Here is a 26908-nt window from a genome sequence, read left to right on the forward strand (position 1 = left end):
AACTTTTATTAGTAAATTTGTATACATATATAATTAATAAAGATAAATTGAGTAAAGCGAAAATTTACTCATTTACTCGCTGGCCGGAAAGCTACACAAAATTGTAATCGCAGTCCGGGAACCTCTTATTGTTAGATTAAAAAATATCCCACAACACGCCCCCCCCCCTGTAGTTACAATTTCATTTACCTATTCAGTCAACGAGTAAAAGAATGACATTTCGCTTTGTATATACATATTAACTAATCAAACTTGTTTTTTATCGATAATCTATTGAAAGGCCCCATTGGTTTTCATTATATCTGCCCTTAAAGATAGGTAGGTTATTATTACACAAATAAGTTACAGCGAACTATTTCTAGCTATTTAAATAAAGATTCAACATCATTCACTCAAATAAACTTTCGTGTTTTTGGATAAATTGAAACTCTTTATACAAAACGCTCTATGTACTTGGGAAGTACAAAAATAATTTAAGAGATTACAAAAATTAATAAACAGTTTTTAATATTTTATTGATTAAATAAAATGAACAAATTTTTAATTTTATATACAAATACGTTTACAAAAAAATATCCCACATTTCAAAATAGTGTCTAATGTTTAGACGTTACATTTAATATATGAATTAATTTCATATTTTCAATATAAAAATATTCTTTTTTTTTACTTAATTTATTAATTAAATTTGATTTTGATTTAATATTATATGGATGTTTTTTTATAATATCAGTCAACATTTTAAGATCTAGAATCCTGTGAATTTTAAACAGAGAATAATTCTTCCTCTTAAGATTACTAAAAGCTTATTTTGAGATTCGTTAAATTGTAATGGAATGTTTAAGTAGTAAAAGGCATATTGTTAAATGAACTGGAACGCAAAATAAGAAATGGATTTGTAAATTTTTTTATGCTCATAATCAAATCGTGGTATAAAATATAATAGATTCACCATACTTCGTACTGAGCAGCCAAAAGTGCATATGCAAGCTGCATTTCTTGCTACTTTTTTAAAAAATAAATCAGATCAAAAAAATTTTTAAATGTCGGAATAGACTATTTAAGTGTTATTAAATCTTTTTACAAACACCGTGTCTTTCTTTTTGTACCCTCTTTGCTGTGATTTCAAAACAGAAAAAGATAGAATGATTGTAAAAAGATGTAAGAACACTTAAATGCAGTTTTTTAAGCCATTTAACCTAATTTATTTTTCAATTTAAAAAAATGGTAGTATAGTTAAATTTATTACACTATAGGTACATCCAAGATATACTCAACATCCAAGAAGCCTATTGATAAATGGTAAGTAGCCTGATAGTCTAAATTCGAACTACTCAAAACGGGTTGACTTCCTGTTTTAATTAGTACGAATTATTATCGCCTGTTGGCGGGTTTGCAACTCCTCGTTATCAATAGAAAATCAAATGACTGCATATTTTAGACTGGTGAATACTACTAAAGGTGAGATTCATCATTTTTATTTTACGTAAATACGTTCTACCAGACTGAATATGTTCATGGATTTTTATTTCACCGGGAACCAACTGCAATGGTACATGGTTTTTCGAATTCATGTTTATGTAATAAAGAGATGTTATGTAATATTTAACGTTATTGAAATTAAATGAATAAAAGAAAGAATCTGGACCAAATAATCGTACAAGAAAGAACTAAATTTGCGTGCTATATAAATAATGGATTAATTTTGAATTTAGAATGTGTGAAAAATAATATATTTACAGTGTTTGAAGCGCGGATCTATTATTTGCTCGAATTAGTGTTATATTTTCTACTCTTCTACATTTTATTAGATGAATGATCTAGTTTGGAATTAGAGCAGTAGCACAATAAATTAGAAATACGTGGTTCAAATCCCAGAAAAATTTAGGTATTTATTTTATGACAATTTTTTTACTTTTGCGTCATATGCAGTTACAGAGAGGGTAAACATATTTTAATTATAACGGTGGTTAATTCTTTGCCTTTAACAAACACAAAATATAATTGAATAGTACCAAATCAATATAATACTTTGATTTAATATAGAGATTCCTTAGAGATTTATTATCGAGACCAGGTTATTTCTATAAGTCTCTATTTTTGAAATGTCCCAGCCATTTTCTATATATGACCATAATATAGCCCACATTATAAATGGATTCGTTAATCTTTTCTAACAAATTTAAATTCGGTTAAAACTTTTAAACTTGGTACAGTTTTTGCTTACTTAAGTAGATATTTTAGAAACTTGTCTTTACTATTTTAGTTACCGCATCTAGATCTATAATCGTCAAATTTTAAATACAGGGCAGATCTATAAACGTCAAATTCTAAAAGCAATCTACCCATTCCACGTAAATTTCTATTATTTAATTCTGATACTTCTTTGTTTATTCATATTGGTTAACATCAACGAAATATATGACGTTAAGAGATCATCCATTTTATATCCTAATGATGTTTCACATAATAATTTTGAACCACGAACTAAGTTTCCAATAGTCATATGGAAGTATGTATTACCCGACGACCAATTTGATATCCTTGTAAATGGATGGGTTACTAATATATCCTGTAAAATAAAAATAGTTTATTATGTGAGTTTTAATGGTAGGTATATTTAAAAATAAAAAATTAAATTACAAATAAATAAATTCCTGAGGTACGCATCATACACGGATTACTGAAGTTATCGAGATGTTTTTTTAAAAATCTTTTTTGTTGTAACAATAAATCATTTGAAGCTTTTTAGACGTAATTAGATCAGAATATGAATATTAAATTCGAAAAAAATATGTATAACAACCATATTACTACAAGATCCGAATTAAGGTCGACCTTCACCCATCTGTTTACCGAATGAAAGTTATTTTTTATGAAATGTAAAATATTTACAAATATCCCTGTTGTGGGTTGCCCTAAAAAATATGGTCCAGACAACTTTTAATAAAAATATCAAAACTTGGAAAGCTTGTAAATTTTATTTTTTGACTGATATTTTGTGGACAATCATATAGCACCGTATTTGCAATAAAATTATCTTTATTTATATATGTGAGGCAATGAATTAACAGATGAACGTAATTACTATTCACAACTTGTATAAATGCGAAAATAGTGAACGAAAAGAGGCAGACAGCATAGCTGCTGCATATTCTTTATGGCTTTTACTTTCGAGTAGATCAATATTCGTTAGATATGCAAGTCTGAAAAATTTCAAAAAATTTTACTCTTGATATTTTCACTAAAAGTAGTCTTGACCACATTTTTCTAGGCAACCCATTGCAGGGATATTTGTTAACATTTTATATTTCATAAAAAATAACTTTCATTCGGTAAACAGATGGGTGAAGGTCGATCCTAATTGGGATCTTAGACTATATAAACTTGTGTTTAAATTCGGTTATTTATTTTTTGTTTACTACTAACAAACTAACTTTTTTTACTAACAAACAACTGAATAAACTTTTGTGCATTATATGAACCACCGAACCACCAAGAATCCAGGGGGATATATTGAGTTAATGTCCTCTCCACCCAAAGAATGATAGTAAATTTATTTAAGCGAACAAAAAATAAATCACTGAATTTAGACACAATTATATTAAATAATATAATATACATACTTTTGTTTGTGGATGAATTAAGCTGACTCCATGTTTATTAATTGCAATTAACAACATTTCTGGATAATTTGGTTCAGTTGTTTGTTTTACTTCGAAGAAAGCAGATCCAAATGTGGGCCATCTGTATATTATTTTTAAAAATGTTATTTTGGCATTCTCCGGACTACGTCCAGCATCTTGATTATACGCAGCTACAATTGCTCTTTTCCAATCATTAGCACTTTGAACTTTCACTAAATCGGCTGGCACTAGTTCTCTTAACATTTGACTGAAGCAAAAAATTTTCAAATATGAAAAATTAATAAGAAAAATTTCTGAAAACTTATATATAAAATATACTTACGGAATTGCTTGTAATTCCTGTTTACTTTCTCCAAATCGAACGCGATAAACTAAAGCAGCTAATCGTGCTGCTTCCTCTTTCGTACATTTATGATAACCTCGTAACAATTTTGGTAACTCTTGATGGAAATGGAATATTAAATCAGCATTGCCATCTTTACCTGGCACGGTATTTGTCCATAATTTTTTCATGAAAAATACTTGATATGTAAATTGTGGTGAAACTCCATCACGACTTGGCCTTGCTTTCTTAATCCAATCGGTTAAATGACGAACGAAATCAAAGAAGAAATCACCTTCGGGTACGGAAATTACTTTATCCGCTATCTTTACAAATAAGCTGAAACCTTCACTTGATCGTAAGTTTAACCTTTGGCTAATATTTTGGCAGAAATCTTTTGCACGTGTACTAGAATCCACTTCAAATGCCTCATCAGTATCATCGGGGAAATAAACTTTATGGAAAATTTGTGTTGTTTTATGTTGAATAGCCTCAACTTCTACTTGATGTGGTGGGTATTTTCGTTGACCGTTACGTAATGTTTTTTGTAATCTATGCAAGGAGTCTTGGGATATTGGATGACGTCGTGTGCGTAAAAATAAGGTAAGTTCTTTTAATAAACTTTGACTGCAGGTAAATAATCCTGTGGCTAACCACATTAATTCCCATCCACGTTCTTCAGATAATCGATTCGTATTATCCGTTAACTGTTTCATTATTTGGCAATAAATTTCATCGCGTAATATTTCATGTTTTAAAGGTTTTTCAAATATTGCGTCGGTGTATTCATTTCCAATTCTAGGCCGTTTTGAAGGTAAATCTCCCATATATTTTAAAATGGCAGTGAAAGCAAAACAAGCCTCTTCCACTAGTTCGTCTTTTGCAAGTAATTTCTTTAAAAGTGGTTGTTTGATTGGGTCTCGAGAATATCGCCATAAATCATCGATATTCCCCCTTCTTGCTGAAGTTAAAGTTAATGCTTTTGACATTGTTCTTTTTAATGGAGCACGGAAATGATCTAGTGCATATTCGGATAAATTATGCGGTCGATCACGATTTTCGGTCCCATTTACAGAAAATTGTTGAGTAAGTCTTCGACCATGATCTGCCGCTTCAAGACTAAACAGCGCTAAAATATCATTAGGTGGTTTCGACATTGATGGTAAAACATATACAGTTTCTGCAGGGAAATCACCCTTTTCTTGTGAACGTTCGCAACGCCCAACGCACCACCCTGAATTTAAAACTGTCTCGCCTGTGCTGTCCTCCTCCAGTATAATCAGATCGCCCTTTTGAAAAGTTAAAAAACTGGAGCCTTCGCCTGGGGCTTTGTAATCTTGTAAAGCAATCACAAACTTTGACCGCTTTTTTAAACCCTCTAAAAAATATACAACTAAATCACGAATATCTTCTGCATTTGGACTTTGGAATGTAAATTCTTCTCCTCGAACCGTTGATAAACTAAATGTTTGTGTAAATACTTTATTTGTTTTCTGGCTAGACACGGTTGTTATTTCCGGGAATGATAATTCGAGTAATACTTGTTCTTGATCGTCAACGACATAAACTCCAGTCCAATTAACGGCTATAATAACATCATTTTTCGGTAAATTGGGACCAGAATTTCGATATGCCTCATAAAATCGTGAAAATAATAATGGCCATTTAAATTTCGCGTAACCTACTACGTCCTCTTTAACACGAAGCGGAGGAACTTTTTCTTTTAAATAATAACTCTTTTTATAAGCTTGTACAACTAAAGCACCCCATCGATCTATTGCATTTTCGATACCAGTTAAACAATAATCTGGAATGTAATTTGGAAGAAGAGAAAATAATCGTTCGACATTTAAATCAGTGTTATATTCAATAAAATACTGTTGAGCAGCAATCATAGCTAAATCTTCTTCTTTATCACAACGATATTCGCCAAATTTAACACCTCGGACAACTTGCTGGTATATTAAATTCGTTGCCACTTGATCTTCAGTAGGATCATGCCATGGAGCAAAAATTTCTTTACGGAAAAATAATCTCCAAGGCGCATTTCTTTCTTGGGCCCCTTGTTCTTTCGCATATTGTTCACACTGTGAGATTGCATCCATAACATGATCACCACCACTTCCTAGTGATGAAACTTTATCAAATAACGCAATATACAGTGAAAATCCAAACTGATCCTTCAATGCAATTTTGTCTGATAATTGGTTACAAAGTTCACGAGCTGTTGTTGCTGAATCAGCCAGTAATGTTTTTGTATTACCGTCCATAAAAGTTATTGGTAACATTATAGGTTTTTTCGATTTGGTAGCTTGCAACTCCAACCAACTTGGAGGTTGGTTTCGTGTTCCATTATTAAATGTACGTTTTAATCGATCTTCACAATATGGTGCATATCCTGGTGGACCTTCTCTAATAAATGCTCGTAAATAATTTACAAACTTTTCTGATGGAGCAAAACAACCCACACAGAGAGACAGTAATATCCAGCCTCTAGCGTGTGAAGATTTCGATGGATTATTTGTTAATTGTTTACAAATTTGACAATAAATTTCATCACGAAGTTCAGCACGTAAAATTCCATGTCCAATAATAAAATGTAATTTTTCCAAATTTGATGTAGGGCGTGATTCAAGCCACGATTGATAACTATCTGCAGTGTATTCTTCATCTTGAAGCTTTCTTCGAACATCTTCTCCTAGCTTATTTTTGCGTTTTAGTGTTAACGAAACTAATTTATGTCGAATTGATCGTGGTTTTGTTTTCATAAATGATTCTGGATCCAATCCAATCATTTGTGCTTCTTGAAATTCTTTACTACGTATAAAATTACGACCTAGTGTTGCTGTTACTTTTGACATGACCGATGTATTGTCACGATCCATTGTATGATATTTTGGTTCAGCAATATCACCAGTAAAACGTAAAATTGTAACCCACAACGCTTGGGCTGCTAATTGATCCCCTTGGGTATGTAATGGCAAGAGAGGATGTTTTAATGGTTTTCTTGAATATTGATGATTGATGTTTCCTTGGAAATATGTTGCAGCAAATTTTTGGAACTTAAAATCACTTAAATCTTCTTCATCCTCTGAAGGTGTTTGCATTGGTGATATGATTTCTTGTTGATCCGTATTATTTGGTAAATCCATAAATACAGAAGTTTCACGAGCAGGCGTTGGTGCTTCACTTGAACTATCTGGTAAGAAATCGAACATAGCTTCAACTAATTTTGAATCATCTACAGGTTCGTCTTGCTTTCTGGCTGCATCGTTTATTATATTCTTCTTAACTTCAACTCTCCGACGATCTTCCATTTCGATTTCCATTTCTTTACGTTCTAATTCATACATTCTTTCCCTATAATTTTGTTCAGCAATTTCTTTAGCTCGTTTATTTCCCGCATCTTTCAACTCCCGTTCTTCTAGCTTGCGTAAGCGTAATGCTTCCAAATGCTGCCTGTATTCAAATTTCAATTTTTGGAATCGTCGTTGAGCAATCATACGTCGAACATGTGACTGTATTTTAACAATTGCCCACATTTTATGACCATATTCTCGTCGTACTAAAAATCCTCGGGAATGTGCCTGCAATCCTACAATATGGCCACGTAAATGTCGAAAGCGATGTGATAAAACTCGTGCTCGAATTAACGCTTGTAAGCGCATATAACCAACTCGCATTCGTTTATACCTCTGGCGTTGTGCGTATCCTTGCCAATACTTTTGAATAATCATAGCAGCAGCTTTCATTCGCAAGAATCGTCTACGATATACCCAACCACGTATTGATCGTTGTAAAATTAAAATTTTTCTAGTCAATACACGATCTCTTTCTTGTTCCAAGAATAAATCATGTGCATCTTTTAAAAATACTTTGGTGTGACCCAACTGATAGTCAGTTCTGCCTAATACAGAAGCACAAATTTTGCTTGTCGCTAAACGACAATCAGTTTTATGACTTGGTGGAACTCCAGGTATTAAAAATCGATACCGTTCAACAAAATCACGAAAACTATGTCGAATTGGATATCCAGCACGTCGTATACGAATTGTTTCCATCATTCCTGAGTAACGTAGCTGTCGACAACATAAATTTCGATCGAACATCATAGGTTTCTTATATTCATTGGGTTTAATACATCGAATAAAGAAGGGTTGACAACTTGACAGAGTTTTCATTAACGCATCTAAACTTTTTTTGAATTGTGTAGATAAAGTTGGTGTACGTTTTCTAGTTTCACTTCCCATTCCAATATCATCAGCGAAAATTTGTTGTAAAAATTTATTATTGGATATATGAATTAATTGTAATAAATCTGCACTAAAAGTATCACGATTTTTTTCGAGAAACCCACGAGTATCATAAAATACAACTCCAGCAAAATGATTTAATCCAAAACTTGTATTTATATCTGATTTTGGTTTTAAATAATTCTTATGCGTACCATGCGTCTTATGAATTTTCGCTAACATTGTTTGATCGGTACCCTTTGGAAATTTACTTTCTTCATCAATTAAAGCCATAATATTTAATTGTTTTATTGCAATCAAATCTAACGCATCTTGATTATCCACAAATTCAATATGTTGCCAATTAATACCTTCCAAATTGTATTCTTCTTGTTCTAATTTGAAAATGTGTTGAACAAAAAATTGTTGCAAATTTTCATTTGCATAATTTATACAAAATTGTTCAAAACTATTGTGACTAAAATTCTCGAAACCGAATATATCCAAAACTCCAATTGCACATCGTGTTGATGCTTTTGGCTTGAATATGGCATTGTTGATTTTTTTGACAATTAAAACAAATAAACGTCCATAGATCCCTTTAACAAAGGCATCTCGCACATCCACTGATTGTTCTTTTGATAATGTTGAGACAACGGTTTCCCCATGAGCGAATAATGTTTTTTGAGTAAGTGCATCGATTAATGGTTGAGCAGGAACACCTAATAATTGTGCAACACGATGGACATTTGTGGCGTCTGGTATTTCTGTTGCATCTAAATTATCTACAACGGTTGCTTTATATTTAATATTGCCCACATGTAATAAAGCAGCTAATAGTTTAATGATTTCCCAAATTTCTTGATCGGTAAATAGTAATACTTTCATTGCAGATCGAATATCAGCAAATTCAGCAGCATCATCACGTCCTTCGCATGTGATACTTCCACCCTATATAAAACAAAGCGTACATTAGTTTCTAGCAAGTCAATGACACTACTGGATGAGAGTCAGGGGCAATTATTATAGTTTTTGCTAGGCCTTGGGATGGATTTGTAATTTTATGAAGTGATCAAAATAATTATTATAATAATTTTATCAGGAACCAAAATTAGTCTTAATAAAAAAATGTACTTACCCCAGTTAAATAACGATATTGACTAGCATCGCCTAAATCCAATTTTTGTTTATCTTCTTTACTTAATCCAGCCAATAAACAATAAAATATATGATAATTACGTTCATCTGGATTTTGTGACACTATTCTAGATTTTTCTAATAAATATTGTTCAATTTTCGCTCCTTCAATAACACCATGACTATTAAAATGTATATCAATATATTTGCCGAAACGTGATGAATTATCATTTCGTACAGTTTTTGCATTCCCAAATGCTTCTAAAATTGGATTAGCCTCTAATATTTGTTGTTCAATCCATGAATGTTTTCCACTAATTGCAGCTAAATATTGTAATATTAATTTTGTACTTTCGGTTTTACCAGCACCAGATTCTCCAGATATTACAATACATTGATCTTGTCCATAACGACGCATATGTGCATATGAATTATCACCAATTGCAAATATGTGTGGAGGTAATTCACCAATTTTACGTTCTTTATATAATTTTATTTGATCTGCTGTGTATATTGGTAATATCTGATATGGATTGACAGCAACGAGAATTGAACCAGTGTACGTCTAGAAAAAATATTGCAAAATGAATAAGATAAGATTTAGCAGCGGCCCCTTGAGTTAAATTTAAACAAGATATGTTGAGGTATCATTAAATTTTCTTTATTGTAAGCTTATTCAATATTTCTTTATTGTATGAGGTAAAATTTACTGAATGCGTTGTATGTATGAAGATAATATCAGAATACGTTTTATGTATGAAGATTTGCATCTTAGTACATCTATACTTGTCATGATAGAATGCAGTCTAAGAAAAAAGTAGGAAAAACTATTTCTTGGTTGTTGCGGCCGAAGAAGACATAGAGAGCCAATCAAAACAAAAATAGGCACAGGCATTAGAGATTCTACGAAAAGAACGCGGAAGTTTTTTTAAGGAATACATTGGGATACTTAAACAAATCTAGTAACTCTCTCGATTGAATTATGTCTCGAAAAGGGCTGTTTTTAGGAGAAAAGTAAAGAAAGAAATATTTTTAATTTTTCGAAGGTTACCCTGCGTAAAACACTTAACAGTATATTAATACATGGAGACTTTTTGCAGTTTAATAGGAAGGCTAAACGAAACTTTATGAGAAAATTTAGCTTTACTCGAATTTAACTATTTTTTCTATTAAAGAAAAAATTAGGACACTAAACGATAATTTTTTAGACAAAAACTAAACGATAATTTTTTGCAGGAAATTTGTGAAACAAAATTGGTCTTTTGTACCATTTTTATGGCGATTAAGTAACTGTTAGGGTGATATTAACGAAAATTGTTTTTCGAAGTCTTTCATCCTGCGTAAAATACTTATGAATACATAAGGACTCTTTTGCGAAAATTTAGCATTTATAGAATTTTTCCGAAGTTAGGCTATTGTTTGTCTATTATAATGGAATAAATATACTACTCAATACAAAGTGGGAATATGGGATCAATATATAAAATACTTACATAAATTAAATTTTCATTATATCTAATTAAAAGGTTTCTTAAAATTCCAGCTTCATGTAAATCACCTAAACTAATCATATCCTCCACTCCTTGTACGGATGTTGCATGCATGGCCTTAATACGCCGTTCTGGCGTAAGCCATATTTCACGGTCATCGTCATCTCGTACTTGTATTCGACGTCCTTCGGCCGATACAACTCTAGCACCAATTGCGACATCAAATTCATTTCCCGATACTGGTTCTATCCAAATGTAGTCACCCTGAAATATAATAACTAATTTTAATAAATCGTTAATCTTATACTAAGGTAAACCGTAAACGTCAAAATAATTTACTAGAAATTTAAGTTATGTAGTTTATGTTTTATTTTCGAAGATTTTAATTCTCTTTTAGTTAAAGAAAAAATAAACCAAAACTAGATGTAACCTCGAGACTGAGCAAGCTTTCGCCAATCCAGCCTTGTTATTCGAATCCTTTCACAAGTCTCAATCAAATCCAATATAATAAGTCTTGGTATGCTTAAGGCTAATATTCAAAGCTTGGTTTGAAAACTCATCTCGAAAAAGTTGATTTCAAGACGACTTGATTTTGGATATTTATTTTGTGTCTGCCATTAGGCAGGAACGAAATGTGTTTGGCATTTGAGAGAAGATGCGTTTACTGTGTTTTCTAGTGTGCATTACCGAATAAGACAATTTTTATCAAATTATTTTTCATGTTCTTTTGGCAATATCAATATAATTGCCAGACAGCTTTATCGTTGCTAACAACGCGCCAGGTTATTTATTAATCTAATAATTAAGAACAAATGTATTAAAATCGTTTTAATGTGGCTGTAATTTTGATTCATGATTTAGTTTTACAGTTTAATAATGAAATTTTTAATTTGCCAGACAGAAATAAGGTTGCTTTAATATCGCGAATCCACCGTTAGTTAATGTAACCCCTCCCAGATTCAGAAGGAAAGAAATATACGAAATTCGTCCATCCTAAAATAAACTCTTGAAAACGTTGCCAGCTCTCATACTTCAATATTGAATATTGAAAAATATTTATTGGAAAATACAATAGAACACATGTTCTAAATACTGAAACAATAAAATACATGGTTTTATTTCAAACTAATGGATATAATAACTTCATATTTAATTACTATGAAATATTATTTTACCGGATATCCTAAAAATATTTTAATACTGATTTGTAAATGTATGAAGAATATTTGTTTACATTCATGTTTGGTACTTATATTCATAAACATTAGAATCTGTTAAAAAATCGATTTCGATTATCAACGAAATTTTAACAGCTATACTGTTAATTCTTTTCAGTTGTGATGTCAATTTTTTGCCAGCTATCACTTATGTGCTTAATTCCGGGACCAGGACTCCGCGTTCTTGAAACATATTATAGCTAGGTTAATTTTGATCATAAATTTGCAAAGAATGACCCAAATTTAGTAAGATTACATACTTGGTTTATCAAAATTGGATAAAGTTTGGATATGATAGAGCAAAAATTAAATTTTTTGGATTCTGATGACGTCATAAAGTTAAAAAATTCGATTTTTTGATAACACAGGCAAATTTGATCCAATCTTATTGGCATTTTTTTTGAAACCCACTAATTTTGGGTCATTCTTTTCAGTTGTGATGTCAATTTTTCGCTAACTATCATTTATGTGCTTAATTCCGGGACCAGGACTCCGCATTCTTGAAACCTGTTAGAGCTAGGTTAATTTTGATCATAAATTTGCAAAGAATGACCCAAATTTAGTAAGATTACATACTTGGTTTATCAAAATTGGATAAAGTTTGGATATGATAGAGCAAAAATTAAATTTTTTGGATTCTGATGACGTCATAAAGTTAAAAAATTCGATTTTTTGATAACACAGGCAAATTTGATCCAATCTTATTGGCATTTTTTTTGAAACCCACTAATTTTGGGTCATTCTTTTCAGTTGTGATGTCAATTTTTCGCTAACTATCATTTATGTGCTTAATTCCGGGACCAGGACTCCGCATTCTTGAAACCTGTTAGAGCTAGGTTAATTTTGATGATAAATTTGAAAAGTATGACCCAAATTTAGTAGGATTACATAACTTGTTTATCAAAATTGGATAAAGTTTGGATATGATAGAGCAAAATTAAATTTTTTGGATTCTGATGACGTCATAAAGTTGAAAAATTCGATTTTTTGATAACACAGGCAAATTTGATCCGATCTTATTGGAATTTTTTTTAAACCCACCAATTTTGGGTCATTCTTTTCAGTTGTGATGTCAATTTTTCGCTAACTATCACTTATGTGCTTAATTTTGGGACCAGGACTCCATTTTCTTGAAAAATATTATAGCTAGGTTAATTTTGATCACAAATTTGAAAAGAATGACCCAAATTTAGTAAGGTTACATACTTGATTTGTCAAAATTGCCAATATGGTACTTTTTGATACATTTTAATAAACAACGAATATATTAATAATAATTACAATTTTAGTCCAATTTTGTTTATATTACTCAGTATTATTTACTTTATTTATTATCAACAAAATTTCGATTTTGGACGTTAATCATTTCCTTATATAAAATACCCGACAATTGTTGTTTGAAACTATTTTTCATAAAGTTGATGGTTTCCAAGATATTGGCCAAAAATCGTTTATTTATGTATACATAGTATTAATTAATGAAACCTCAACACTTTTGAGACTGCGCGTTAGTAGGGTCTAAAACTAGATGCCAAAACCTGCTTTCTTTAGTTTTTTTTTTTTTTTTTGCCTTTGAATAAGTTCGTGCAAAAACATTATTTTGAGCGGACCATGTTCTAATGATTGTAAGTAGACTTTGAAATACAACATGAGTATGATCTCAAATTGAATAAATTAATGTGTAAACTTTGACAGTGAAAGTTTACGTACATACAATTATAGTGTAAAAGTGTAAACGTTATTTATAAAACTATAAATCACCACAATTGAAATGATTACAAGCCAGACATTACAACTACACGATTAACATATTTGACCTAAATACAAATACTAGTTCTAACAATATTTTTTTTTTTTTTGGTTTCAAATAAAAATTGCAAGCAAATTGGTAATAAAAATGAAAAGTAGGTATTTGCAGTAAATATCTTTTCTCTTTTAACTAAATATCAACATTTGAAAAGCATTTTAAGGTTATTCGATTGTAAACAAAAGTCTTGTGCACATACAACATTGCAATGATTTCTATATGATAAGGCCCTCTTTACATTAGTCACGGCGATTCTGATTATCGAACAATCTGTACCAAATCACTTAGCTTCATTCGGATCGAATGTAACGAGGGCGTGATAAACGTTCCCTGATAGAACAAAATTTTTAATAAATTCCGATTTTTCCCCAATTTTCTAGTTCAATTTTTGTATCATATGTATATTTACAAGACTATTTGAATTCGTCTTTTAAAAGGCAATACTCCAAATTGTTAGGGGGTGGACCACATTTTTTTCCCTGACTCAATTACTATAACGTCTATTATCATTTTTTACAAATGTTACAACTAATATTTCAACAACAAAAATATTAGGCTCTTAGGAGAAGCTTTACTAAATACTTAAGAATTTAAATTTTCATCTAGACTTGGCATTAGGGATCGAATAAACTTAATTAATTTTACATATTGTATTTAAAGATGATGTCCATCCATCTGATATTAATTTTTGTTGTTGTTATTATTTGAAAGAGGAGTGCATTTGTACAGGGTCTTTCAACAAGAAATGTCATTCTAAATAAAAAAATATTTTTTTGAAAAGAGCTTATAACTTTATTTTAATTCAAAGTACAAACTCTGAGATTAGTAATGGAACACAATATCTGTTAAGTGAATGAAATTTGTTATCACATTTTTGCGGCTATATCTCCCGAATAACAGCTCTAATATTGACTTCGAGTGCTTGAATATTTGCTGGAACATTGACGTAGACTTAATCCTTAGCGTAGTCCTAAAGTAAAAAATTCTGATGGTATAAGGTGGCATGATCGCGGCGGCCAATCAAAGTTTCCATTTCGAGGAATCTCACATTCAGGCAATTTTTCACGCAATAGAACCGTTGTTTAATCAGCTGTATATGGTATGTAGAGTCGCCATATTGAAAATAAACGTCGTCCATGCCCAGAGCATCAATTTCAGGACAAAAAAAGGCAGTCAACATCTTTTGGTAACGCAATCCATTCACTAAAACGGTTGAACTACCATAATTAACAAAAAATACCGCCTCACACTGTTGTGGATGGAGAAATTATTTGACTATTTCTCTTCTCAGACAGATGAAAATCGGCCTCATCCTTCAGGATAATTTTGTTTGAGCAGTCATGATTTTAAACTAGCATTTCCCATTAAAAATTTGCATTAAAAGAATGGCCATATGCAAGAAGAATCACGACGGAAATTTGGAAAATATTGTGTTCCATTAGTAACTTCAGAGTTTGTACTTTGGATAAAAATAAAATTCTCAGCTCTTTTCACAAAAATTATTGCGTTTGTTTATTTTTTAAGTTAAAATGATACCTCTTGTTGAAAGACCCATTCATTATATTGGGTGTTGTATGTGTGTACTATACTTAGTAGGTGTATTGTACGGCACTACGCCAGTATGGCCACTCACCGGATATAAAAACGATGCGCTTGGCCAATTTTAGTTCCGCTACTTTTTTTTACTGAATAGGCAGATGAAACTTTTTTTGTGTATTAATAATAAATATGATTAAAATTTTTCTCTGTTTTACGATTACCTCATATTATGAAAGTTTGAACAGTGATTTAATATCCTCTAGCATCTTCTAAAAGTATGGAAATAAAGAATAATAATAGATATAACGACTAAAGAGTTATAATTTAAATATCCTGCATTTAAACGATTCATATGAATTATTATATTCGGAGATGTAACAGATTCCGTTTGTCTGTCTGCATTCGTTCCTGTTTTCGGGTAAAAAATATCTTTCTGTGCTCACACTTTTCAAAATACGTGATAATAGTAGATGGTTAGTCTAAGTACATATACAGTGTGTCGAATTTAAGATGAAGACACCCTCATTTTTTCGTTACTTATAGGAATATCGATTTGAAATTTTGTAATAATTTTGAGTAAAGAGAAGAAAATAATGAAAAAATTAAAAATGAGAATTTTGTTTTGAAAATGGGTATATTAGTATAAAAAAATATTCTAAGCTACTTTTTCTAATAATTTTTTTCGATATCTCTAACCATCTCTGACCATAATTTTTTTCGATATCTCTAACCATCTCTATTTGTCAATTTGTAGTAGGCTGAGTTTAAAGTTCAAAATATGAGAGTGTTTTCATCTTAAATGCGACACACTGTATAAACTACAAATTTTATGTAATTAAGGTAAGACTATACATGTGGAAAATATTCGTTATGTAGAAAAAGTGGAACAAATGTTTGCCACCTATCGGATACGTAGCGAAGTTGTTCGTTGAAATTTGGTATGTAGGGGGTTTCGGGGGCCATAAATCGATCTTGCTAGGTATCGATTTACCAAAGAAAAAACAAAAAATTACGAGCAAAGCTCGGTCATCCAGGTACTTCGTATTATTTACACTTGGGCCTATTAGAGTATTCAGGTTTGTATTATTATTTAAATTTTCAATTCTTTGTGTTAAAATAACCAACCTTTCTTCAAGTTCTCTTTAACGGATATGGATTAATTTATTAAAAAATTTATTAAGCAATTTTTTTCTATATATTTAAATGCTGACCCGGAATGTCAGAGGTCGTGAGATCGAGCCCTGCCCAAATGTGTTCATAACAATTTGATGTCATGAATAATATAAAATATGTATTATTATTTATTTGTACATAATAATTTAAGTAAATACTAGTCGTAATTAATTTACCCCAACAGGTTTTTTAGTATTTTGGCACGCGGATTCCGAAAGTCAATTTATAAACCCCCTATTAAATTTCGTTATCAATGATTTGGGGGCAAAGATGGTCTCCGGAGATACTCGACCAATTTCAGTAGGGAGTTTTACTACCTGAACCAAATGTTGGTGTCAAAAACTTGAATATCGATATCCAGACAGTGAAAAAAGTGGTTCAGATGTATCAGCGATTCATTAATGATAGTGAAACTGTTATAAATGAAAACGACTCTGGATGGCAAATGGAAAACAGAATGTAAAAACAATTCCGCCACACCAGAGCCGGTAGCTCATATCGAACCATGAGACCAAGATTTGTACCGCTAATACCCTAATATAAAAATGTTCTAACAAATACCGACAACTCTTCGCGGGGTAAAATCTTGGTAGTGCCTCAATGGGATAGGAAAGTTTATTCATTTCGAAATTTTAGCTCTCCTAAACATTTGGATCGCGAAAAAAAACGATATCTCGAATTTGTTATTTAAGTAAGCACCTAAATAAAATTATTTAATGTAAAATGTATACTAGCGTTAAATTTAATTTGAAAAAATTTCATCTGAATTTGTTCAGTAGTTTAGAATCTAAATGTGACGACATTGAGATGTGCAAATGTGGGCGAACAAACTAACATCTTTGTCAGGGCGCCACATATTTTGTAAACATCTCCTTTGTAGGAATGTACTATATCGATCATGAGCGAGTTCATACTTCGACTCGCATTTGGCCGATTTTCGGGTGGTTGTATCGTGCCCATCAGCTGTTTTGAGATCTGGATCCGCGCCTGTCTATGAATTATGCTATTATTCTAGAATTAAGTACTTTAAAGTGTTATAACATCATAAATCATTTTAGTAGAAATCGAGGCTAGAAAATTCTCAAAGATTAATTTTCATTTTGATGTTTTAATTACATTAATTTGTATTTATGGTGATAATAATAATTAAAATTATATTACTCTATTATTTTCACAAACAAATTAAAAAAATAAATAAATAATTACATATTTAAATGGAGTAGAAAAATGTATCTTCTTACCCGAGTAACGATAACCATCGTTGACGAAGCATGAAAATAACAACTGCCTCTTCACTCCTAAAAATGAGAAAAAAAATTGATTATTAAAAATATGTTTTAGCCAACAATAAAGTAAACTTTCACTGATAAATCCAAAAATTAATAAATTGGCAGTACATAGTCGGTGTGGTACTGAAGTCGTGTGAGTGCGACCCCTGTAGTCCACACGACTAACTTCCCAGAGGGGGAGAAACATTAAAAATAAGGCCTTGTTAGTTTTCATAGATTATTCTTCGAACATTTACTGCAGCTTATGCTGGAACGATCATTATCTCCACAAATAAATGATGTGTTTTATCCACTTTTCAGATTCTATTTATTCAATTTTTTTCTGTTTTTTTATTACCATTAAAAAACGGCTCAACTAATTCTGCTGAAAAGTAGTTCTTAAATACGCGATTACGCGTCGAATAAGCCCAGTCTTGTGTTAATGTCATAACTGGTTCGCGAGATAATCGAGGCGAAAGAATCCGAACGAGCATAGGCACATACGTACACACACACACACAGACATCACATTAAAAAGGTTTGATTCGGATATTGCGGCCTTGAAACCGCGGAAATATGTAAAACTGGAGATTCTCTCTTAAGTTTGAAATAGTGAAAACAGTGACTATTCACTATTTGCTAGTGAGAAGTATTCCATTATTTCAAATAGTGGCATGCATGTCACTAGAAAATAGTGAATAGTCACTACAAAATAGTGATTTGTTATACTTTTCTCTATTTTGTTTTTAGAGAATGAAATTTTTCCAAACATTAAACTGTTAATAACTCAAAACCGGTAAACTTTGGGAAAAAGATATATAATTTTTTGTCAAAAATTCAAAAAATGCAAAATAGAAATTGAAATTTTTGTGGAATCATTTGCTTTGTTTCTTTTTTGAATCAACTAATTAAATCTGTTAATTGACTGACATAAGTTATACATAATATTAAATAAGTAAGTGTACACTAGAGTCACTTAAATAATGTAATAATCATATACAATACCTATGTGTAGTAAATAACTTTTGAGTATTATTTAAAACACACGACATGTATATTGATAGGTCATTGATCTTCATCTTCAATTATATCAGGTATTTTAAATCAAATAAAAATAATATAATTGGTCTTAGTGCAGACGTTATTAGTCTTCATATAGACGAGGAAATTTAACACAAAAAAACCGCGAAAAATTTTAAAGTAAGATCGATCGAGATGCAGTTTTTTGCATTAGGTTTTAGAAGTTATTTATAAACTTTGTGAACATTGCAGACTATCGGGAGATATTGAATTTGTGACGGAATTCATGCTGTAATGTAGTCAACGACTCGTAGCTCAGAGGAAAATGATCATACCGGAATATACGTGGTTCCAACGTTCACGATATTGAAAAATCTATTTTTGAGTTAAGGAATGTATTTCAACACCCACATTACCTTCGTTTTCTGATGAATTAATACTTCGCATAAAAAACATTGCGTTTTTATGCCCCACCCTATATAAAGGAATTTCCGTAAGTACAGTTATTATTTGTGTTAAAGCATCGTTGAAACTCAAAGTTACACTGGCTGTAATTGTTCTTTAAAAAAAGTTGTAAGTGTTATTCCAGGAATTTCAACAATAATGTATGCAGTAAACGTTTTAATAAAAATACGCATGCATAATAATTTATTGAATACTGATTGATTTGATTATTGATTTCAAATAATGCAAAATATAATTTCTTTTAGAGAATTATCATTTAAATTTTCACTTGGTAATCAAGTAGCAACGAATACAATATTTATTTATTTAGAAAGTTAGTTATATGGCCTGTAAAGGTCATGTCTAAAGGTCATAAAGGGCCCCTTGTATCAGTTTTTTTCCGATCAATTTTATATTATTATTAGTAGCGGACTTCATCAAAAATTTTAAGCAGGGATTAAAAATCGAAAACTTTAATTACAAAAATATGATGTGATTTTAACGAAACACATGTTCCGATCAAGGTTAGGTTAGTTGGTTATATTGGCTGTCGACGAAGGACACACTTAGGCTACAGAGCCCATTGTGATACCATGTATGTGTTTTAGCACCTTTTCTGCTGATAATTTCATTTATCAGCTACTCAATTATTTTGAGAGGCTAAATGCACTTCCTTCATGCATATATCATGCACTACACCATCACAACTATTAATTAAATTAATTTTTGTTGTGAAGGCGGGCATCGAACCCGCTACCCTAGGCATAACGCGAAAAGAATTGGTTAAGCTTTAACAAACTGAGCTACTAGAGTTCATCAAACCAACTTTAAATCTACTCCCCCCTAGTTAATATTTTCGTTAATTTTTATGCTATTTAATTATACTATAACCCCTTTTTTGAGTTATTTTTAAACAGAGACATACCATATGCAGTGAGTATTTACTTAGCATAGCTCGGTAAGTATAACTTTTAGAGGTACCTACGATATAATGGCAGTTTCTCGAGCTATTCCAAAAATTGTTTACATTTTGGAGTTTCAAGGACGTTCCTAGCTCAGTGATGAAACTATTAAATATGAAATTATTTGAGACTTTCGTTTCAAATTTTCCGGGTGGATTCTGTTAGAACTTTAGAAGAAAATTAGACGAAAACCATAAGTGAAATTTTTTGATATATACCATAGTTTTTGAAATATTGATATTGATGCCTAAAGACATGGAGAAAATCACTTATAGAAAATGCATATGCAATTTCATTACTTTAGATGTATTTTATGGAAAAACGAGTGTCGCTTGTTATAATTTTCTTTATAGGAAAGTATTTGTTATGTTTCTAACTAATGAATATTAGGTTTCCAAATTAATCTTAAGAAAATAAGCCTTGTTACATAATAAAGCATACCTTTAAAAACACTTCAATATGGGATTTGGATGTTAAAAACATTAACAGCTTAAATCTATAAATTTAACTTTGTAGGGAGTATTAAAAAATATACCTTTGTGTTGCTAAAGCGACTTGGCCATCATGCTCGCTTAGAGCGGCAAAGCATTTAAATCCGCCACCCACTGCAGAACAGCAATATCGAAGAGTATAAGATAGAGGGAAGTATACATGCACGAATGCCATCTGGTATTTGTGTCCAAATACTAAAGGACTGCCATGACAGTTTAAATTTGTATTCACATAAAATTATATATTTTTCCTTGGTATTAAATGGAATAACCTTTATAGAATTCAATTTTTCCGTTATCAATTAGTTTTGGAATATTCCCACTTTCAAATTTAAATTAAATTTAATGGGTTCTCCCGCCCGTTTTACATATTTATGACTGGGCACAATTACAAGAGGCGTTGCAATTCGTATAATCTTTTTTAACATTGCCAGTAATGGGACCCTCTCCTCTATCTTATACTCTTTGAGTAATATCACAATCGGTCATCTTCAGCACACTTTTTTAAACCTGAACTTGGATTCGGTTCGTAAAAAAAATACTTTCTTAACAATTATTTAATAGACAATCAATGTAGCCTCCCTCATCAAATACTAGTTTTTAATAAAAAAATTGTTCCACTCAACTGGTTCGAAAACGAGTGTTTATGTATGTTTATGTAAATTTATAAAAAAATAATTAAATAATATTTCATAAATAATAAAAATAATAATAATGATAATTTTATAATAATCAAATCATCTAATGTCATGCAACAGTTCTTATTATATTTGTTGAATTAAGTACGTTTTGGTTTGCATTTCACTTTAGTGTGTGACTTGATTTGTGTGCGTTTGTAATTTTATAACATTATTATTATCTTTAACTATATATAGTCTCAGAGCCTATAGTTACATTCCGTAACCGATGGATGTCCTGCCAAAAATTTTTATAAAACAAGTGAAAACAAACAATTGACTGAGTTTATTGTTGAAATACCATGTAAAGACAGTGTTGATCACGCAATCGTTTGTTTTTCGACGTCATATAAGAAAAGAAAGATAGCCAAACATACATACATACATACACACTTAACTGATATTCCTATATAATACAAACTATATAATTTGCACTTTATTTGCGCTCTCACGAGTAAACAATGATGTTTACGAAAAAATGTTTCAATCAAAAGTAGTATTTTTTTATAAGGAACATTTTTTACTTTTAAACTTTTGATCTATCTCTTACGGTTTACAAAATGGGTCCCAGACAGATGGATTCAGAAGTTTACAAAAAATGCGTGATTTTTCATTTTTAATGAAACTTGTCGACTAGACTATTATTAATAAAAATTAGTTATAACATAGACAAGCACCTTTAAAAATTAAATTCATAAACTATATTTATAAAACTTGATTGCAACCATGTAAACCTATCGACTACGGAATGTGCAGTATACATAGTATGGCTCCTAGACTAATATTAGCGCATGAGGTTTATCATACATAATATATGTGTGTTGAGGTTATGTAAAATAAAGTGATGAGCTAAGGACATGCAATCATCAAAGATGATATCAGCCATAAATTATTTTGATAAATTTATAAAAAAAATATCAAATTAATTTAAAGAAACCCCCGACATAAAATCAGCTCTGATCGATTCGTTTGTTGCATCGAAGCTCCTAAACGGATGAAACGATTATTATATTTTTTTGTTTGAAAGGTAATTTGATTGAGAGTGTTGTTAAGTATCTATCATTCAAGAAAATGACAGCCAAATGTGTTTTTTGGTTGTTATCGGGTACAGAACTCTAAACTCGAACTTCTAACATAGCTAAGAACACTCTCGATTAAATTACCTTTTAAACAAACAAAAATTGGTTCATCCATTTAGGAGCTATGATGCCACAGATAGACACACAGATACACATTAACACAGGCACGTTTAACTTATAGCACCCCCTTTTTTTGCCCAGAGGTTAAAAATAATGATTTTTAAGCACCTGGTGTCGTAGATTTACTGCTCCTTTAATTTCTATAAATAGAGACGTAAGTAGCTAATTTCTCCAGCCTCAAATCTGTGATTCAATAAAGTTTAAGATTTTAACTGCGAAAACATGCCCAGTCTGTTAGTCAATTTTTGTGAAGAAATTCTCATTTAGATGTTTTAATGGACAGGTCAAAATCTATACAGACACTAGCGGCTTAGCGGGAGGGCGACCGCCCGGGGTGCCAGGTTTTTCAGGGCGGCACGATTTAAAGGAAAACAAAATTCAGCGTATTCACTTGTATATTAGGCAAATAGGTTACGAACAAGCTATTGTAAGAACAACTGAATTAGCTTGATACTCAGCTTGATACGCAGCCATTTTTCAAACCATAAACACGATTAAGACGCATTAAACGTATACTGGACGAAGTACAAGTTTTATAGATACAAGATAGAAAAAAAAACCTTATTTTGATGGAAATTTGATATTGACAAAATTAACAATTGTTGTGTGGTTTTGATCAATATTTGAATCAAAACTAATTGAATCTTATATTTTATAAATTTCTAAACAATTTTTGATAAAATTTTGGGTAACGTTTTTGTTATCGTATTTGACCATTAATTGAAATACTTATTGAGCTAAATCATACATAAAATAAAACCGTAACTTATGTGAGCGGCGTTAGAAGTAATCATTATTCGATAAAATATTTATAAATCAAAATATGTTATAATAAATAGACGATAGTTTTTACTTCTCTTCCGTTTGTTTTACTAGTAGGCTATGAGTTTCCTTCCATGCACTACACTTTTTTACACCTCCTAAGGTCAGTTTAAAAAAAACACACTCAGTGTAGACGTTATATTATTCTATTGTGTACACTATATCGAGATACTTGTAACGTAAACGGTGTTGTTATATGTCCATTACGTCATCTCCGTTATCAAGGCTTTTCTTTATTTATTCACAACATCCTGATACCATTGTGATCAAAACGATATGATAACGTTGATTCAATGATACATCGTAACGATGCGCTATATTCTGTTAGTTTTATTATGTAACAACAACGCCTCAGTTTAGACAAAATGTACATTTAAAAAAAAAGTGTAAAAAGTGTAGGCAACAAAAACAAATCCATAATCTCGAAGGTGTATGTTTTGATATCTGAAGTTTCTCAACGACTTTTTCCCTCTGGTTTTACATACTTATGTATTACAAAGAAAATAAAAACAACAAAACAGAAAATTATATTATTAGAAAGGAAGTGAAATTGTCTTTTTTGCCATACATGCAGCATAGCACAGTAGGTATCATTGTATGAACATTTTATTTTATTATACATATATTTATTTATTTACAAATGTAAATTTGAATCAACAAAATAAATGTTCATGAATCTACGATTCTACGTGGCTATGTAAAACTATAATAAATTATATTATGATAACAGTTATATTGCATGAACAACATTTTGTATGTACATACGTATGAAAGTGATTATAAAATATTGTATGATAATAAAATAATACGTTTTATTTTGTATTCGTCGTGTAGTTATTATAGTTTTGTAGAACACATTTGTAAGTTGTCAATAATAAGGTTACATACACACTGGGTATGCTTTCATTCTTTACAGTGCCTTCCTTACATGCCTAAAAGGAGCTTTAGAAAAAATCTTTAACTCTTGATTCACACTCTGGACAAGTATCCTCGCTAACGCTAGCCGACATGAAGTACTTTCGCTTTCCGCTATAAAGCACTAGCACCTTCATCCTTTGAATGCCTCTAAAGATTTTTAAAAAACAACTTCACTTTTCTATTCGTGAAGTGAAAATTCTTCATCCAAAGTGATAAAAAAAGGTATGCTATTAGATAAGTTTCTTATGTCATTCTTAAGTTTTTAGGAATTAAACTGTTTTAAAAAAATTGTATCCCTTACGTAGGCTCCCAACAAATCTATGGCCCCTCATCGAGTTAAGGAAAATAGTTTAGAGTTATGCCAACTATGACTTAGACCAAGCTGATCACGGTTTCGAAGGTATTATGAAATTTTTGTGACGCTTGGTTTACTCGCAGTTTATTCGCGTACAACTCACAACCACCGCCTCCGAGTTTGTAGGAACATGTTTCGTTTACTTCGCATTGTTTCTTGATTTTTGCTTTAGCACGAGTCAGATCGATGATTATTGTTGATTAAAGTGAAAGAGATCAATTAAAATTTACTCATGTCAAAAAGAAAGTCTCGTGTATGAATTTTTTTTTGACAAATTGGAGAATGATTCCTGAAAGTCAAGTGTAAGCAATGCATATGTAAGAACCAGGATAGTCGGCGCTCTTTGCCAAATAGTCTACGACTACAGAAGTGGCCATATAGTCGGCTTTGTTGTAGAAAATACCTTAAAATTGTTAAAAAATATTTTACTATCCTAAGACTTTATTTGCTTATGTACTACTACGGTAAAAACCACGAAGGAGTATAGGTGAAGACTACCTGTACTCGAAACCAAGACAAAATGATCTAATGGAAAGAGTCTCAAATGTCTGTTAATTAACTTTTACGTGACGATGCCTGCTTTTATTATTCAATATTTTTACATCTGAAATCTTCGATTTTCGGAGTAAAGACAACAACTTTCTGTCAGAAAGTCAAAAAATATTTGCATGCCTTAGCATAATTATAAAATTCAAATATATATAAATATAATAAGCTTGTATAATTATTTAAAAATTGAGAAGAAAAAAACGTTGGTAATGACGTGAATAAAAATTCTTTTGAATTAATTGAATAATATCAATGTTAAAGGCCTTCAAGAATTTTAAATGTTTCATTTATCTTTTATCTAAGTAATATCGATTTATTAAATTTACATAGACAATAGATTTATAATACTTACATAAGCCGATCAATTTAATTGTATTTAAGTCCTAACGCATTTAAAAAAGGAAGTATTCTGTTGGGTATATTCACGATTTTCTCCGATACTTATAAACTTATAAACAGATTTTTAGAAAATTTTCACTCACTGTAATTTATATATTAAACGACTTGTATAGAAAATTAAAGATTCAATTAATCAACCCAAAAAATTTATACTAAAACATTAAACTGATCAATAAAACAGCAATTAAAAGGGAGAACTGTTAATGATACTGCACTGATAATTTAGGTATCAATTAGTACTGTCAATACTGCGAATTTATGAGTAATAAGTAGAACTGTCAATTTGATATTAATAATTTTGACATGTACAATTTTTAAGTCCAGTTTTCCATGGAAAGTTTTTAGTCTGGTAAGATACAGATTAATGGATATCCGTTTTCTTGTTATTCTACCAGGCGAAACATCCAATAATGAATGGAAAAATTGGTACATTTACTATTCGAATATCGTTCTGATACCTCATCAGGAGGCTTTTGATTAACAAAAAAAAAAAAAAAATAACGGATATTCATCAATTTAAATTTGAGGGCGTTATCAAAGTTTTTCCGTATCAAAGTTGTTAAACACGAAATATATACAAAGTTTCAACGATAATGTATAAGTAGGGGTAGGCCTGCGGACTAATATAGGTCTAGCCAAATTTACAAGACTCAAACTTTCGTGATTGGTTGAATAATAATTATCAATAATAATTAAAGGATAATAGTCTACAGTACAGAGGGGGGTATGATTTCGTGACTAACACACTCACGGTACTTCGTGAGTGGCTTCATTTTCTCCAAAGTTTAACATTAAATGGTTACACAAAAAAATCGGCGGCCACACTTCTAAAAAATTTCCAAATTTATGTATAAGTATTAGTTAGATCTACTTATCAAAAAAATCAAATCCTCATCTGTTTGAACCTACGGTAGTAGTATTTTTGTACGAAAAATTTACTTTTATTGTCATGTTTACAGACAAATAAAATTTTGATAGTTTTAAAAGTTTACTTACAAATAATGAGAAATGTTACGCCCCTTTGATATTCAACAAACTTTGACACACTTCGCTATTATATTTATAGGGTAAATTGAAAATGTGTGTTAACAAACGTAATTAATATTATAACTATAAAATTATTATAGCTATAAAATGTCTGTATAGTTAGCAATATTCGTTTTTACCGACCACTATAGTAGGCAATCCTTTCTATTGCCTAGATCTATAAAAAAAGACATTTTAGCAATTACCAAATTTT

At 30.9% G+C, this 26908-nt stretch overlaps 1 protein-coding gene across 1 annotated transcript; it reads right to left on the reverse strand.

Annotated features, from left to right (window-relative positions):
- Nucleotides 1–746: 746 nt before the first annotated feature.
- On the reverse strand, nucleotides 747–25652 carry LOC123306047 (myosin-VIIa). The gene is made up of 7 exons (XM_044887912.1): nucleotides 25622–25652; nucleotides 17806–17862; nucleotides 10832–11092; nucleotides 9340–9903; nucleotides 3970–9152; nucleotides 3627–3894; nucleotides 747–2572 (listed from the first exon to the last, which is right to left on the reverse strand). The coding sequence occupies exons 2-7, from the start codon at nucleotides 17821–17823 to the stop codon at nucleotides 2366–2368; spliced, it is 6501 nt and encodes a 2166-aa protein (XP_044743847.1). The 5' UTR covers nucleotides 17824–17862; nucleotides 25622–25652; the 3' UTR covers nucleotides 747–2365.
- Nucleotides 25653–26908: the final 1256 nt, after the last annotated feature.

Source organism: Chrysoperla carnea, chromosome 1, assembly GCF_905475395.1.
Source record: "Chrysoperla carnea chromosome 1, inChrCarn1.1, whole genome shotgun sequence".
NCBI lineage: Eukaryota > Metazoa > Arthropoda > Insecta > Neuroptera > Chrysopidae > Chrysoperla > Chrysoperla carnea.

Excerpts from the sequence above, each read along its gene's own strand:
- LOC123306047 (XM_044887912.1), bottom strand. Across the intron at positions 9,904-10,831 it reads ATAATGAAAATTTAATTTAT|ACGTACACTGGTTCAATTCT; the intron begins GTAAGTATTTTA and ends TATTTTTTCTAG. Across the intron at positions 3,895-3,969 it reads CAGGAATTACAAGCAATTCC|TCAAATGTTAAGAGAACTAG; the intron begins GTAAGTATATTT and ends TTTTTGCTTCAG.